This window comes from Camellia sinensis, chromosome 7, assembly GCF_055761805.1.
Source record: "Camellia sinensis isolate YWXY chromosome 7, ASM5576180v1, whole genome shotgun sequence".
Lineage (NCBI taxonomy): Eukaryota > Viridiplantae > Streptophyta > Magnoliopsida > Ericales > Theaceae > Camellia > Camellia sinensis.
Window position 1 is genome coordinate 197,923,984 of NC_138967.1, and position 17,027 is coordinate 197,941,010.

Consider the following 17,027-nt stretch of genomic DNA (forward strand, 5'->3'; position numbering starts at 1 on the left):
GGTGATCGATCAGTGATGGCGGTCCCCTTTCCAGTAGATCTGAATTTGAGGATGAAAGGAAATTTTTTGTTAATGTTGATCAACAATTTTTTTTTTTATGTTGACCCAGATCTTGTTGATGTTGATAAACAAAAAAAAAATTGTTCAGAAAAAAATTTGTTGATGTTGATCAACAAATTATTATTATTTTTTTGTTGATGTTGATGAACCTAGTAGTGCAGAAAAAAAATTTTCTGAAAAAAATTGGTTGTAACTATTGTGATAATAATATTATAATAATAATAATAGCGACATTGTGTTGAAAGTTAGTAAAAATATTTTAAATTTTAGTGTACAAAAATTATTTTATACGCATGTTAAAATATAGTTAGAACCTCCAAAATTAATTTCATAATTTTCAGAGCAAGTTGATCTTTTATTATTTATTTGATTTTTATATTTAAAATTATCACACATTTACACCATCTCCAAAGATGAACCACACTTGGCATCATATTTAAATTTTGGTAAACAAGTTATTTTTTTGTGCTCTAACGGTTTCGCCAAATTAGTATCAAAATGAGAATTCAACAAAAAAATCGTCAAACTGAGAACAAGTTACAGATTTGATCAAATAACTGTGCGTGACCGTTGGAGGAGGTAAACCGATCAACCAGCCGGTTGCCCCGCCGATTGACCAGCCGGTTGATCGGTTTCCTTTCAAATAGATAAGTTCAATCTGGTCAAAAAAAGTTCAAACAAGTTAAAAAAAAAAAAAAAAAAAATTATCCTTACCGGTAGACCAACCGGTCGACCACTTCCTCAATTCTACTTTGATACTCACCATTGGAAGAAGTATCAAATTGAAAAAATAACCTAATTTTTACTTAAATTTGATGAAAAAAGAAGTACACGGTTGGAGATGGTCTTAGGTAACAAATTTTAAGAGAGACTTTCATCAATTGAAAGGATTTTAAAAGGAATAACACAGCCATAACCCATGCATTGAGCAAAAAGCCAAACCACACTAACAGTTGCAGTGGTAACAAATTTAGGCCACTGATGACAAAATTTGACACAAAACATGGGACAACAAAAACAATTATAACACTAATAACATCATTTTGTGGTAGTGATCAACCAAATTTGACAAAACAAAACTACTAATTATGAACATTTTGCACAATCCAGACTCTATTCCACCACCAGAACAACAATATAACATAACCTATCCAACAGATGGAAAAACAAAATATGTTTTTTTCTTCTTTTTTTTTCCTACCTCCCAAACACTAACAAGGAAACCCTCCAAATGGATCCTGTACATTCTAACCCCTACTTCCTCACCACTAATGTTGAATTCCACAACAGAGCAATTAAAACAAGCTCAAAGGATATAAAGAAACAGGCATCACAATACATAGAATACTTTCAAAATCTTCCAAAGCAGCAGGCATGACTGTAACACCAACTAAACGCGTAAATGTAAAAAAACTAAACCCGACTGCTATTGTTTGTAGTGTCATTCCTCGTACTTTAATTCCTTGTCGTGCACAAACTTATTCCAATGAAAACAGGTGTGGATCGGTACTCCACAATATCACCAGCCATCACATGTCCTATCCAAATTCTTCATGAATCAGTTTCTCCGTGGCTTGAACCGACAAAGCATCACTCAAAACTCATGTGCCACCATTCCCTCCCGCATGACCGTTAAAGCCCAACACAGGCATGGAGCGTTGTGCAAAATCCAATAGGAGCTTCCTCTGGTGCTCATCGGTATGAGGAAGACTTGCACGTAAGAGCTCAACTGGCATCTCCTTACTGATAGCTCTTGCTGCATCTGCCCCAATAACAGCCATGTCAGGCGAGGCCTGCATGAGTAACGACTGCATAATAGTATCGTACTTAGTAAAACAATACTTGGTCAAAAGGCCAAAAAATGCATCAAAAGAGGCTTGCCAAAAGGCCCGATTAGGCACGCTACAGTTCCCAGCAGCATGAGGATCGGTTAGGAGTTCAGTTGCCCTATCAAGAATGGATTTAAGGATAACAGAAGCCCCATCTCCAGCAGAGCTTCCAATGGGGCGGAGTGGAGGATGCTCCGAGGAACAAACCACAGATGCAAGACAAGAACCTAGTGCTTTAAGATCCATGCCACAAACACAAGATGAAACAATCCTTGAAAGATTGATGGTTGCTTCAGATGCTCCTGGATCGGTCGGGAGGCCGCCAAATAAGAACCTCAAATGACGGGAAATGGCCATGCAGACTACTCGGATTAGCTCACCACTGGGATTGAGCAGTTGAAGGTACCTTGAGAGTAACTTCCGGCCCTTGGGAAGAGAGACTAACCGCAAGAATACAAGGTCATCCTCGGGAGCTAAATCAACAGTGTGGCCATTTTTGCCAAGTGGGTCAACCAGGTGAAGCGAAGCCGCCAGCCCTTCTAGCAGGACCTGCCTCCTCCTTTTCAGCTGATTTCCACCATCTTGGAACTGATTGAATTGCAGAAATCGGTCAATATCATCCACATCAAGAAGAAGACAAAGGCCATCCTCAATAGTTACTCTAGCTGCAAGCATAGGCTCCTGTTCCAATGGTTTCTCAGATGCTTTTTGTTCAGTGGTGCCAGCATTGGATGAATTTGGAGGGTCAACCTCGAGAAGTGGTCGTGGCCTACGAATAGAAGGAAATGCAACCCTCCCTAGAGCATCGACCTGGAGATAAGCATGTGGTTCGGTATTAGCACGAGCTCGGGAAGAAAGATCCCTCGGGTGAGTAGGGCAGAAGTGATGTCTCAACTTTGTAGCAGTAGATTTTTTTGATAGACAAGCTTGGTGGTAATAATCATCTACATATGGATCGTTACTATGTGTTGCCGCAAGCTGCATTCTGAGAATATTCTCAATTTCATCAGATGACATATACTTCGATCTGAATTGTGGCCACCCACTATCAAAGCCCTGTTGAGAATAACGCAAGCTCTGTCTACCTTTTGGAATTGATTTAGGTCTTTGATCTCTCAAATCAGAGAACCCGAGAACTGCTTCGAGCTTGTTCATTATTGGTGGAGATGGAGAAAGATGGGGATTAAATAGTTGGGACTGCAGTGCTGACATTTGACCGTATGATGGCTGAAATGGATGATGATGCAGTCTATGTTGTTGTGATTGCTGTTGTGGCATTAACTGCTGGGACATTAAACCATTTTGATGAGGCAATTGCTGTTGCAACAAATTACTCACGAGACTGGAACGATCTCCAGGAAATACGTTTGTTGGGTTGACCCATTGGTTCTGTGGTCGGCCATTAGCAGAAAGACGAGGAGAATACTGAGGCATATTGTCACCAAATTGTGACCCATCTGGCAACTGGAACTGAGGGTTAGAGAAGGGGGAGAGATTGGATGTAGACAATGGCCTCTGGTGGCCACTAGGATGATATGGCATGTTAGAATGGTGTGAACGGTAGGTTGATGAGGCTTGCAGAGATCCACCACTGGGAAGAGGATATGAAGTAAATGAAGATTTTGGTACAAGAATTGGTTCGCTGGAAAAATGTTGGTGTTGGTGCTGGTGTTGCTGCATGGGGTATGAAGCCGCTCTGTACAAAGGTTTTGATTCCGGAATACGAGCAGAAGAAGAATGTGGCTGTGATGACCATCTTTTATCTTCCTGAGTGATATCTGCCTCAAATATTTGTTGATCTAACCAGTTGGGAAGATCTGCCTCTTGTGCCCATTCAGCAGCAGATGAACCTACAAGGAATATTTTGCAGTTAAAACAAAAGCAACTAAAGATTGATTATATAAATACATCCTGCTTTTGATTAAACAATTTATTTAATCAAATCAAAGCTTCATAATGAAATCCCACAATTTAAAAAAAAAAAAAAAAAATTGGGCAGATTTTTGTGCCTCGCAGATCCCTATCAAAGTCTATGCAAGTCATGACAAGTGCCTAGTATAGTGACACCATTGCCAATTTTCCTACATGTGGCTAAAATCTTAACCTAGCATTCTACATTTATCACGAGGCTTATGACAACAAAGGTAATAAAAAGGTTGGGATGAAGGCCCAACAACCCTTTAATGCATACATTCTCTAAGAATTGACATAGTAACAATAAGTTTTCTTTTTGATAAGTGAACTAATAATAATAATTGTCTCATGACATGCTTAAATCTGTGATAGTTTTACTCACTTTCTCTGGATCCCTTATCACCAATGACTCCTGCACTTCTTGGTCCACTAACAACCTTGTTTAGCTGTGAAAAGAAACAAAAGGAAAAAAAATCAAGGAGCATGAAAACAATTATACAGTAAACAACTATCAAGAATCATACTTAGTAGTGGAGAAAAGATATCATCAGCACCATCCCACCACAGAAGACAGACAATATATACATGTGTCGAGCACCACTGTATTTCTTTTCTATTTTTTAATGAGGACCCATTTGGTGGAATCAAATAATTTTGGACTTTTCTATGGTTTTTTTCCCTCTGTAGTCTTTAAAGAAGTAAGTTTGGGGTCAATCACCAATATTCAGAAGTGGTTGGCAGATCTCAGAAAATACCAAATTTAGCTCTCAAAGACTCTGTTTTGGACAAGTTACCAGCTTCAGAACTGCATTTCCTAAACTATGTAAAGGAAAAGAAGATAAAGAACAAAGCACAAGAAAAGGAGGGGAAGGACATGGCTTACTCTTTTCTCACTTAAACGAAATAAATAACTTCCAAAATTAGCTCAATATCTAATCAAAGCTTTGGCAATACAAATATTATCCTAATCAACAAGCAAATTAAAAGTATTTAAATTCAAATAAACCAACTGATAACACAACCCAAAACCAAAGATAAGCCAAAATTACAACCGCATTTCCTAAAAACGAATTCAAACATGACATTCATGCAAATAATTCAAACATTCATGGAAACCAACCTTTGAAAACGTGCTAGCAAGATCATCAGTTTCAGATGGAGAACCTAAAACTTCACCCTACAAAGAGGGGGGAAACACAGTTAGCTGAACAAATTGATAGTAGACAACATTAGCAAGATACACATAACAAATATCAAATGACAATTGAACCCAAAGAACAACAAAATTTTACAACACTCTAAACTATTATAACAAAAATGTAAGTTTGAAGAATTTTCTAGATGAAACGGCAGACACTTGGTGAAAACTCCCAAAAGCCTTCCAAAATTTAAAGATATGGATACTAGACAATATTACACATGCATAGAATCAGTTAAAGACCAAAACCAAAAAGAAGAAAGTAACCTCTTCTCGATCCAACAGAAACTCTTCCTCATCGTACCCAACTGGAGGAAAATCATCTTCCTCGTCTTCTAGTCCCCCCAACTCAACTTCTTCACCAACTTGGTTACCGAAAAATGCATATTGTGATGCATCAAATAATGTATCTTCTGCATTTCAAATGAAAAAATTAGAAAACAAAACACATTCATCGGAAAGAACAAGCCATGCTTTAAAGCAATAGTGGGAAATCATGCAGGCATATGAAGGCAAACAATGCCATAAAATTAAAGTTGACAATATGAATACATAACGCACTGAAATCAGTTACAATTCGAACATAAAGCTCATGAAATCAAGAGTCTTAAGGTTAATTATCTAATAACCCAAATTTTGGAATCTAAGTGAACATTGGGTGGTGGGTTGTCCGTGTGATACCCCCGTTCCATAATATGCTAAATTGGTCCTTAATTTGAATATGATTATGTGTTCAGCGTGACTTTATGTGCCATTATGTGATTTTGCAATCCTATCTGTTCACTGTAAGAATATCTGTTTGAGTAAACTACTTTGGGAATTAAATTGAGGGCCCTATCGGCCACAGAACCCGAAATTGATTGCGCCATTGTGATTAGCGTAATTTTTAGAGCTTACGGTGGAATTTAATTAGAAATTGATTCGGATCAGATTAAATCGATTCAATTATTGAATTAGTGCCCAATTACTTTATTATTATTATATTGGAATTAGTGGGGCTTTATATAAGGGCCATTACACCTCATTTCCTCTCCTTTTTACACTTTGGCTGATTTTGAACACACTCAAGAAAATTGGGGTTTTGATCCTAAAGCTTGAGTCATTTGAAGCCACACTCAAGAAATTGCCATATATTGGAAGAATTGAGCCTCTAGGTAAGTAATTGACCTTGAATTCAAACGTTTGAATTTGTAATCTTGTGTGTTCAAGGTTTGTTTGTAATCAAGAGCATGATTGAGTTAGTTTTGTTGAAATTGAGGGTTGATATGTGCATGCATGTAAAGAACACCTATGGAATCACAAAATCTAGCATGTGAATTGTAAATTATGAAAGATTAAAAGTGTAATCCCACATGCAAGCATGTTTTTGTTGAGTTTCATGGGAATGAGCACTAATTGCATCATTAGAAGTGGAAATGAAATCAAGATTAGCATGCATGTTTGAATAATTAAGAGATGAGCTTTGAATGTATGATTTTGGTTTATATTAGAATGAGTTGATGGGAAATTGGGGCATGCATGTGAATTAATTGTGAATTGGGCTCCATTGTAATGTGTTTTGGTGTTTATGGCATGTTCGCATAACTATATTTGAGATTTGAGCCATAACATGCATGTTTTGTTGGTTGAAAATCGAATTGGAGCTCAAGAACACAGTTCTGGGTTTTCCAGAATTTTGAGGTCCGCTCGAGCGGGGAACCTGCCGCTCGAGCGAGAAATGCGTGCTCCCAGTACTTTTTGCAGACTTGATGTCCGCTCGAGCGGGGCAATTCACGCTTGAGCGGGGGAGCTATTTTGACAGGCCTTCCGCTCGAGCGTCCTATTTCACGCTTGAGCGTATTTTTGATGTAACCAGCACTTTTGCAAGCTTAAGGGTCCGCTCGAGCGGGGACCCTGTTTTCTGAAACTTTGAAAATGCATTCTGTGTTATATTTTTTCGTTCTCTTTCACTTGTAAGCACTCTTAGGCATGCATTGAGCATTGTAAATGAGTTAATGAGTTAAGAATAAAGCCTAAAGAGGAATTTGTGAATTAGAGAACGGATTGAATTGTTAGTGACCCTTTTGTGTTCATGAAATATGTAGGGTCAAGCTCCAGGGCAAATCCACCAGCCGATCACTGTGAGTAATATCGATATTTGAATGGTTGTGAATGTCCAATTATTATTCCCTTTTAAGCTTTATAAGTTGCTAATTGGGATTGTGGACAAAAGTCTGACAGGAATAAACATAAATGGACCAAAGGTCGTTTCGATAAACATAAATGGACCAAAAGTCGTTTTGATAAACATAAATGGACCAAAAGTCGTTTTGATAAACATAAATGGACCGAAGGTCGTTTTGATAACAAAGGAACGGACCGAAGGTCGTTTGGACCTATATGAATGGACCGAAGGTCGTTTTGACATATATGAACGGACCGAAGGTCGTTTTGATAGGAATGAGTGGACCGAAGGTTGTTTTGACATATATAAAGGGACCTAAGGTCGTTTTGACATATATGAATGGACCTAAGGTCGTTTTGACATGAATGAACGGGCCGAAGGCCGTTTTGACACGAATGTATGGGCCGGAGGCCGTTTTGACGTAAACGAATGGACCGAAGGTCGTTTCGATATGAATAAATGGACTGAAGGTCGTTTTGATAGGAATAAATGGACCTAAGGTCGTTTTGTCATGAATGAGTGGGCCGAAGGCCGTTTTGACACGGATGTATGGGCCGAAGGCCGTTTTGACGTAAACGAATGGGCCGAAGGCCATTTTGACATAAATGAATGGGCCGAAGGCCGTTTTGACATGAATGGAAATCTGAATGGGCCAAAGGCCAGAATGTTAGAACTACAGTCACTTGATTTGAATTTCGTATAATTATATATCTGTTAAATGCAAATATGAATTGGGCCTAAGGCCGTTTGGAACATGTTGTTCTACGTTGTTATGTAACTTCTGTATTTGATTTGATATTATTCACTGGGCTTTTGTTTGCAGGTGAGTCAAGAGAAGTCCAGACCCAGCCTCTGTGAAGTCTGTATGGAACAACTAAGGTTTTGAGAGAGTCAGCCCGTGTGTCTCACGCACGAGACCCGTCTTCGCCCTTTTGTTATGCATTTACATTTTGTCAGGTTGGCGAAGTTTTATATATGTCTGCTTATAGTTTTTATGGGTTGACTTAGTTTTGGATGATCCTGTCTGTACAGAACCTATGTCACCATGTTTCTGTTGTGAGTTATTAACGTACATATGTGTGGTTTGTTTTAAAGTGCATATAAGACAGAACCTATGTCACCATGTTTCTGTTGTGAGTTATTAACGTACATATGTGTGGTTTGTTTTAAAGTGCATATAAGCACGGCTCTATGCACAAAGTTTTAAATTGTTTCCGTTTGGCCCCCATTAACTCTGTTAAAATACATTTGGTTTGGTTTGAGGCCGTAGGTAATCTCATGATTACTGGCCGATTACGTCCTTAACCCATGGGGGCGGGTTCGGGTCGTGACAGTCCGTCTAAAGTTACTATCTTTGTGTGGACAACTGCATTAGGCCGTATTCTGACGATTGATAATTTGAGTCGGCGTGGGCATATTTTGGTCTATTGGTGTTGCATGTGTTGTGGAGCTGCGGAGTCAGTGGATCATTTGCTTATTTGTTGTTTGGTTGCTTCACGTCTTTGGATGTCTATAGTAGCTCTCTTTGGTTTGGATTGGGTTCAGCCAGGAACTGTAAGGGCTGTGTTACAAAGTTGGGTTGGGGGGAGGGTTGGAAAGAGAAGGTGGAGAGCTTGGAACGTAATGGGTAGGTATTTTTGGGAGAGATGCGTTCAGTGGTTTGGTTGGAGAGGCGTTTGCTCCTCGTGGTGCATAGTTGGTTAACGCTGACTGTGGACCCGGCTGTTTTGTCTTTTGTTGAATTTATAGAGGACTTGTCTTCATAGTTCTTTTGTTTGCTTTATTCATGTTTTGTGTAGTTCCTCGTGGTGCATAGTTGGTTTAGTTTTTGTATTCTTTGCATCGCCTTGATGCCTTTTAATAAAGTTGGTTTATTTATCAAAAAAAAAATAGAAATCCATGCCAAACAATTAATGCATTGTGAGAATAATCTAGTTGACAATCAAAGAAAGCACACAAAACCTATGACCAAAGAACCCCAAACCTTGTATTACAATTAATATACTCTAGGAGAATAGTGACAAACCACCAATCTGCATTGGCCAAAATAAGCCATGAACATTTCAGGGACTATCAGCAACTCAAGAGTTCAGAATAAAGTATTAAGCAGTGCAATTGAAGCAGCCAATATTTAGAAGGTAGTCTAGTTCATTGAGGAGAAGGAGATAGTATAAGATAGAAAAAAGAAGATATATAAAGGAACATTCAAAATTTAGGAAAATGCTATACAGACTAACAAATCCAACAAACTTTTCTTACTAACTGTGCAATAATGAAACTTTAGGAAGTGAAACTCACTTCAATGATATGATATTTGTAGAAATTTTTTGTTTGTATGACATCCCTCAAAAAGTTATTTAGTTTTCAGGTCTTCAACTTAGTTGCCTTTTAATCTTGCTGAATCCAAAACCCAACAAAAACATTAAAAAAATGAACCTTCAGGTCCAATTTTCCATTTTTTCTCTTATTTTCTCTTCTACTTTTCCAAAAATAACAGTTCAAATTGAAAATCAACAAAACATATGAATAAAGTAAACAAACAAAACAAAACAAACTCGAACCCAGATCTAGAAACACGACATCTAGCTAAAATTCAAGCTCAGCAGTAAAGAGAAAGCTGAAAATCAGAACGAACCTTTTGAACTAGCACCGAATTGCTCGACATCGTGAGGATTGGGACTCTCTTGAATACTACTACCCTCACCTTCAAATCGATCCATATCTACAATATCTGCTTCTACTAACAATAATCAAAACCAAACTAATAAGCAAAAAAATCAAGAGCAACAAATAGACTCAATACGGAAAACCCTTAAATTCCAAGGATTAGCGTGGATGATGGGCTAAAGAATGCGGTAAGATCTGTACAGTGAACTGGGTACGGAGAATCGTTATCGTGTTTGGTTGACGAGAAAATATATATAGAAATTGAAATGAGGCAGAGCAGCGGATAGAGAAAGAGAAACCCTGGGTGGGTTTACGATTAAACTAATGATGATCGCAATTTGTTTGTCAAGATAGTTTACTGATGATTGAGATTGCTTTGGGTCAAAAGGTGATGAGGCACGTTGTGGATCAAAAAAGGAATAAATTTCCATCACAAATTTGCTTGCCCTTCTTACATTTTTTATTTAAATTTTAGTAAAATTTTTATTTTATTTTTTTATATATATGAAAGTAGTTTTTATTTGGAAAAATTATTTCAAAATTTTAAAATTTCAAGGTTTAACTTTGTAATAAAATATTTTTTTAATTTTTAGACCATGTGCGGATTACCCTCGACTTTCGAATATCACCACATAACTCCTGTGGTTGATGGACTAATGTGCACAGTTAACACCGTCAATGGTAGACGTAAAAAGACCAATTTGCCCTTGTGTGTATATATATATATATATATCTAACTTTGCTTCATTTTCACTTCCATCAGTCGTGCATTTGAGAAGAGGAAAGTAAAGAGAACTAGGTTGTACGATTCAACAAATTAGGATTGTTTGATTGAACAAATTAGGGTTTCAATTGAACGAAATAGTGTATAGATTTGAGAAAGTAGGGCTTCGATTGTTCGATTGTCACTGATTTGGAGATTTACGAAGCAAACGAAGCCCAAAAGTTCACGAAAAATAAGTTGTAAGATATTTTTTCGATCATTGCTTTTTATTTTGTATTTCATTCGGTTCGATTTACTAATATATATATATATATAATGTCAGTTGATGTACTTTTTGTCATTGTATACTATGGTCTCATATGTTTTGCATATTAGGGTTTGTATGCCTCCATTTTTCGTACCATTAATGGTTAACTTTTTGTCATAGACATTGTGTTCGATGTAGTTGTTCATATCTTATTGCTATGATGGTTTTGTATATATGAAATTGTTCATATACTGTGGTCCCTGTAGACACCCCATTTTTGACCATCCTCAAGACTCGGTTGTGCTTGCAGGTACATCCAGACACAAGTTCCATTGCTCGTCGGGCATTCGACTTTCGCGGCGGAACGTCACAGGTTCGAGCTTTCCAGACCCTGTATCATTTCTGTCCCATTCTTGGACCATGACTTGGTCCTTTCAGCATCTTTCTCCTGGTGCACTGCCGGCCATGGATTTGTTTCTGTCGGCCATTGAGTGAGCCTGCCGGCCTGTCTCAGCTGGTTTTACTCCAGATCTTTTGAGCCAGCTAGAATCCTTTTATCTGCCCTTCATACACGTGTATATACGGATGGAGCTCTTGTCAAGCTTCTTGAAGAAGCTTTGCATTGCTTTTCTTCTATATAAGGAGAGAGCCTCTCTCCTTAGCAGAGGTTCAGCTCTTTGGAGAAGAAATATCCCTCTCTCTCTATATTTTGTTGTATATTTGTGCCTTGAAGTCCATTTTCCTTGCACTTCTACACTACAACACATAGAGATACACCACCACCATTGGATTGAGGTTCTTGGGAGGACTTCTTGAGCTCTGAAAGTGAGGTTTTATCTCCTGAAGTTGTTGGTTTCGAAGTTGGACTTCAAGGGTGAGTATTTTCCATATTTTAGCACCTTTTTGTATCTCATTTTGGCCATTCTTGCATATTGATTTAGGCCTTGCTTTCAACTGAAAAAAGTCTTGTTTTTAAGTACTTTTGGTGGTTGTTTAAGGTCTTTTGGTTGTTAAGGGTCTTCAACCCTCTTATTGGCCTTGTTTGGCCTTGTTTTGAGCCATGCCTTAAGGCCTCTGAGCTAGCCTTGGTTTGGCCTTCTAACCATTGAAATCCAGTGGATTTTCAGTGGTAGGCATGAGGTTTTGAGGCCTCAAATCAGAAGGGGTGGCCCCCTCTCTTTTGGTTCTTATTTGCTTGCATTTTTTGCCTTCCAAAGGAGCCTGCCTCTATGTATTTTTGAGGCTTGGTTCAGGCCATTTTTTGTGAATTTTAGGACCTGCCTTAAGTCTGTCCATGGATGGTTTGGTCATATTTTGCATGCATTTTACATGTGTAGTGTTATCCCATTCATAGCCTTACAAAGTAGCATGTTCTTCTTGCATGTGTTGGCTCTATTTCAGTAGGTTTTTGGTGATGTTTTACCATGCCTTAGATTTGTTTTGGGTTGGTTTTGTCACTCCACGCATGCGTCTTACACTTGTAGTGTAAATCTCATAAACTAGTCTTGTATGCTTCTTGTTTTAGCATGTCATTCTAGCTTATGTTGAGCCCATTTCAGCATATTTTTGATGATGTTTTGCCATGTCATGACTTTGTCTAAAGTGGGTTGGGTCATCCTTTGCATGTTCTATATACTTGTACAACAAATCTTGCTTACTAGCTTCATGTGCATGATGTTTTGACTCATCATCCTAGCATGTTTTGGCTTTGCTCCAGCATGATTTTGTCCTTGTTTTAGGCTGTCCTAGGATTGTTTTAGGCTGCCATGGCCATATCACTCATACTTTGTATAGCTATACTGTAAATGCTTAGGTTAGTCTTGGGTTTTGAGGCCCCTACCATGCCATACATATGATGTTTGCATGCTTTGCCATCATTTTACATGTTATTTCAGTCCATGAAATGTGGCCATACATTTGCATTTGACATGCTTTTAATGCCTTGGAGGCTTGGTTCTTTATGCCTCATGAATGGATCACTGTGCATGCCATTAAGCCTAAGCCTTCGGCTCATCATATCAGTGCATTTTTGGTCTTGTTATACCATGATGTAACTCTGTTTTATGCTGTCCAAGTCATGCCATGTTTGGTTTCAATAGGTGTAGTGCATTGCCTCTTTTGTAGCCTTGCATGCTCCATGTTTGTGGCCTTGTGTTCTAGCTTGTGTTGGCTAGCTTCGAGCTTGTTTGGACCTGCCTTGGGACTGTTTTAGGTTCCCTTAGCCCATTGGGCTTTGCTTTGTATGGCCATGGCTTAAGTTCCTTTGCTAATTCTTAGTTTTTGAGCTTCATGCATGCTATGCTCGTGTTATGTGTGTGATTTGGCATCATTCCTAACATCATTTCAGAGCATGTAGTATTGTCATACTTGCATGCTTTTCACTCCTCAAGTGTGCTTAAGAGTTGCATCTTTATGCCTTAATTCTTGAGCCAATTGGCATGCATGTTTGCCTTGCCTTTTCATGCTTTTCATACTATCAATTCATCACTTATGGCCACTGATTTTAGGCATGACTGAGGCCTATCCATCTTTAGTGTAAGCCCATCTTACCATGTTATCACATGCTTGTCCCATTTCGTATATTGTTGCATACTTGTCCGCCTTCACATGCCATGCATGTTTGTATGTTAATGTTGCATTTTATCATGTTGTTCAAGGTTGTTACCTCACATCATGCGTATATGCTTGTTGCATGCTCGGGTTATTGCATTGCATGTTTGCATGCCTAAGTCATATTGCATGTTTGCCATGCTTGTTTTGCAATGTCGTTTGGATTAAAGTGTTAATCCGAGCACGAGGAATGAGGGGCGTTTCATACTTCAAGTGATGAAATGTATCTCAATTCTCGGTCGTCGACGCTCTTGATGATCCATGATAGAGTTCTAGGCACTTATGTGATTTTCTTGTGCATTCATTTCATATTAATTTGCACAAGTTGGATATTTGGCCATCATGCATCGGGATGCGTGATTAATGGTCTTGGATCCGACTATGCCTCTCCCTTGATGTTTCGAGGTGATATGGAGTGGCATAGTGCATACATACCCTTGGGAGACCCTCCATTTTCTCTATTTTGTGCTCTGCTACAGCTTGGTGTCCCAGCACATCAGTGGCCGGCACCTCCTCATCCTTGGCCGGCAGTGTACCATCTTTGGCTGACAGGTGGTTGGCAGTAGCTTCCAATGGCCGGCAGGCCACTGATGCACTCCCCCAGACTGGTTTTGGTAAGGTTCAGTAGGAATTCCTTGAGGACACCCTGCAGACAGAGCCTCTAGAGAGCAACCGAAAGGCGTTTCGAGGCGAGAAACCGAGCGCGAACATGCATACCCTTCTGTTTCTATGAACAGAGCAAGAGCAGCATTAGTTGTCGCTTTTCATTTGTAATTAATTAATTTGTTAATTAATTAAGTTTTGTAATAATTAGTTGTAGCTAGTTATTCATTTTTTGGTTATGTAATAATTAATTAGCTTGTTAGTTAGTTAATTAATTGGCATGTATTATTTATTCGGACCCTCCGTTGAGAGGGCCAATTTTGTAATAAGGGTGTGTGCGTGCATGCATATCTCCCAACCTCTATTTCTTTCTTCCTTTTACTTACCTGCTTTTTTTGGTTAGTTTTAGGTCATTCTTCAATTAGCATCCTTATACTTCGCATGTTTGCATTCATCCTTCAATTAGCATTCTTATGCTTTGCATGTTTGCATCCATCCATCTGTCTAGCATACTTATGTTTGCATGTTTGCATCATTCATCTACATTGCATGCACTGGGCTCGGCGCATCATACTAACTGCATCGTATTTCAATTCCAAGTTGAATACATGTATCAATTGCTACATCTTATGTGTCATTTTAGGATAGCCGAGCCTATTTCTAATTGCATCTCGCATGTGTTGCATTAGCCATCTCAACATAGCTAGGATTATGCATTTGATTACTAACTAGCTTCTGTTTTGGCTCGGAGTACTAGGTAAGCTTTTTATGCTTTAGCATACTACATGTGTGTCATTGCTGCCATGAAAGCATGATTGCCATGAGGCTATTTGCTTAAGTGTATAACTGCCTGAATGTTTGTGGGTGAAGGTTGGATTGCTTGAATTGGAATAATTCATTGAAATCCGCATTTTAGCCTACTTGCGAGTAGTAAATTTCAAACCATTTTCCAAACAAAACGGATATGCGATGCTTTGTTCCAAATTAGGCGATCTAGTCTATACTTGTTTGCTGTGCGCATCACATAGTAATTCTAACTAATTAACCGGAATAAGAACACATGTGTTTTCAAAAACTAGATATCATGTTTAGTAGTGGCCGATCTTTGATCGGGCGAACAGGGGTGCTCATAGCTGACCTTCCCCAATCATACCCAAGTTCTCGAGCCGAGGCAACTTTGGTGATGACAGACACGTGGCCTTAGGCATGAGTCAGGGTTTCCTAAATTTTTCCAAAAATAAAATATTTAGGTGGCGACTCTGTATCTAGCAAAGCAGTCCATGTTTGGCACTTCTTTACAAAAATCAATTTTCCAAAACGATTTGCCAGATTTGGACTCTTTGGTGATTTATCGACCTTGCATTGCACTTTACGAGACTAGATTTAGAACCGTGACAATTTGAGTCCGAATTGTAGCATGAGGCCCTCGGGGCGCGTCTACAGTTTCTGGTGACTCTGCTGGGGAGTTAGAGAACTTGACTCGAACTCATGATATCTTGTTTTGATTACACTTACGTGTTTTTTTGCATTGCATTTGCATTGGTGCGCCTAGGACATCGTGTTTGCCGTATGCTATTCTTGAACAATTTGCTAGAGGCTTGCTTTGATAAGCGTGCCATAAGGCTGACCGATTGCGGGCTCTGCCACGATGGGAACACAAACCTCGATTTTTACCGAGGCACCCTTCTTGACCATTCGACCTAGTGCATATTCGGAATCCATAGTGACTATTCCAAACTAGGACAGGTTGTTTACCCGATTATAGGTTGTTTGAAACCGCTACGTGCATAGTGAAACCCTAGCTCTTGACAAAATAGGATAGGGAAATCCTACCCCAACATAGGGGTGTTTGGCTCTCATTTGCTTGCTATGTGCTTTTAGAGTTGGCCTCTACAGAAGTGCACGTATCAGTTTGTAAGTCTGGGTATCAGGCCTGCGGGCATCAGTATCAGTATTTTGAGAATCAGTTATATCCGTGGGTATCAAATTCAGTTTTAGGGCAGTAATTTTCAGAAACAGTGATCAGTGGTTGAGGACAGTTCTTTCAACTTGCGTGTGTCAACTGCGTGTTGTATTTATTTAAGCTGTTATGTTGTCCGTTTTTCTGCTTGTTGTTTCCTTATTATGCTTTATTTATCTTTTTGCAAGGTAGTTTAGCACAATTGCATCCAACCAGGTAGATATTCCCCGAGCACTCTGGGTAAGAGGTCGTAGACTTAATCGATCTAGGGATCTGGTAGACGGACAAGCAGTGTTCCTTTCTTTACCCCTGGTTGCTAGACGAAGGTCAAAGAGGCGCAGTATATCAGTACAGCGGTCGCCAAATCAGTGGTCTACCCCATTAGTGGACAGTCAGACTGAGGTCTCAGTTTCTATTACAGGGACAGATATACCGGTTATTCAGATAGATCCGTACAATATGGCAAGCTTAGAGGAGATGGTGCGTCACCTCCAAGAAAGCATGAAAACTATGCAGCAGGACGCTACCCGTCAAGTAGAATCTGCCAAACAGCAGGCTGCGATCGTGACCCAACAGGAAGAATTAATCTCTAGGCTACAGCAGCAGGCTGGAGCATCTGCTTCACACCAGGTTCCTCCCCCACCAAGAGTTCCCACACTCGGGGAGGCAACTAACGTCCAAGATGATATAGACATTCCAATCGGGCTGGCTCCCCCCCCCCAATTTTATCCCAGTTGTCCAAAACACCCACCAACCTGCCAGATTCTCCCTTTGAGTTCGAGACGGACCCCACAGCACTGAAAGTAAGCAAGCTGGAGAAATTGTTCAAGAAATCTCAAGGGGTTCATTCCATTTCGGATATTGAGGATGGGTACACCGACTCGGCCGTGACGCTATCAGATCGTTTTAAGATGCCACACATCGACCGCTTTGATTGGTCGGGGGACCATATGGTGCATCTGCGGCTGTTTTCAGACATTCTAAGGCTGACAGGCCTCTCTAGATTACAGAAGCTTTCCTTGTTTGGCCGGACCTTGTCAGGTGTAGCGGC

At 39.4% G+C, this 17,027-nt stretch overlaps 1 protein-coding gene across 1 annotated transcript; it reads right to left on the bottom strand.

The window, feature by feature from the left end:
- Nucleotides 1–1,064: 1,064 nt before the first annotated feature.
- Nucleotides 1,065–10,305, bottom strand: LOC114309594 (protein PAT1 homolog). Its single transcript, XM_028255371.2, has 5 exons — nucleotides 9,801–10,305; nucleotides 5,269–5,414; nucleotides 4,924–4,980; nucleotides 4,186–4,249; nucleotides 1,065–3,739 (listed from the first exon to the last, which is right to left on the bottom strand). The coding sequence occupies exons 1-5, from the start codon at nucleotides 9,883–9,885 to the stop codon at nucleotides 1,662–1,664; spliced, it is 2,430 nt and encodes an 809-aa protein (XP_028111172.2). The 5' UTR covers nucleotides 9,886–10,305; the 3' UTR covers nucleotides 1,065–1,661.
- Nucleotides 10,306–17,027: the final 6,722 nt, after the last annotated feature.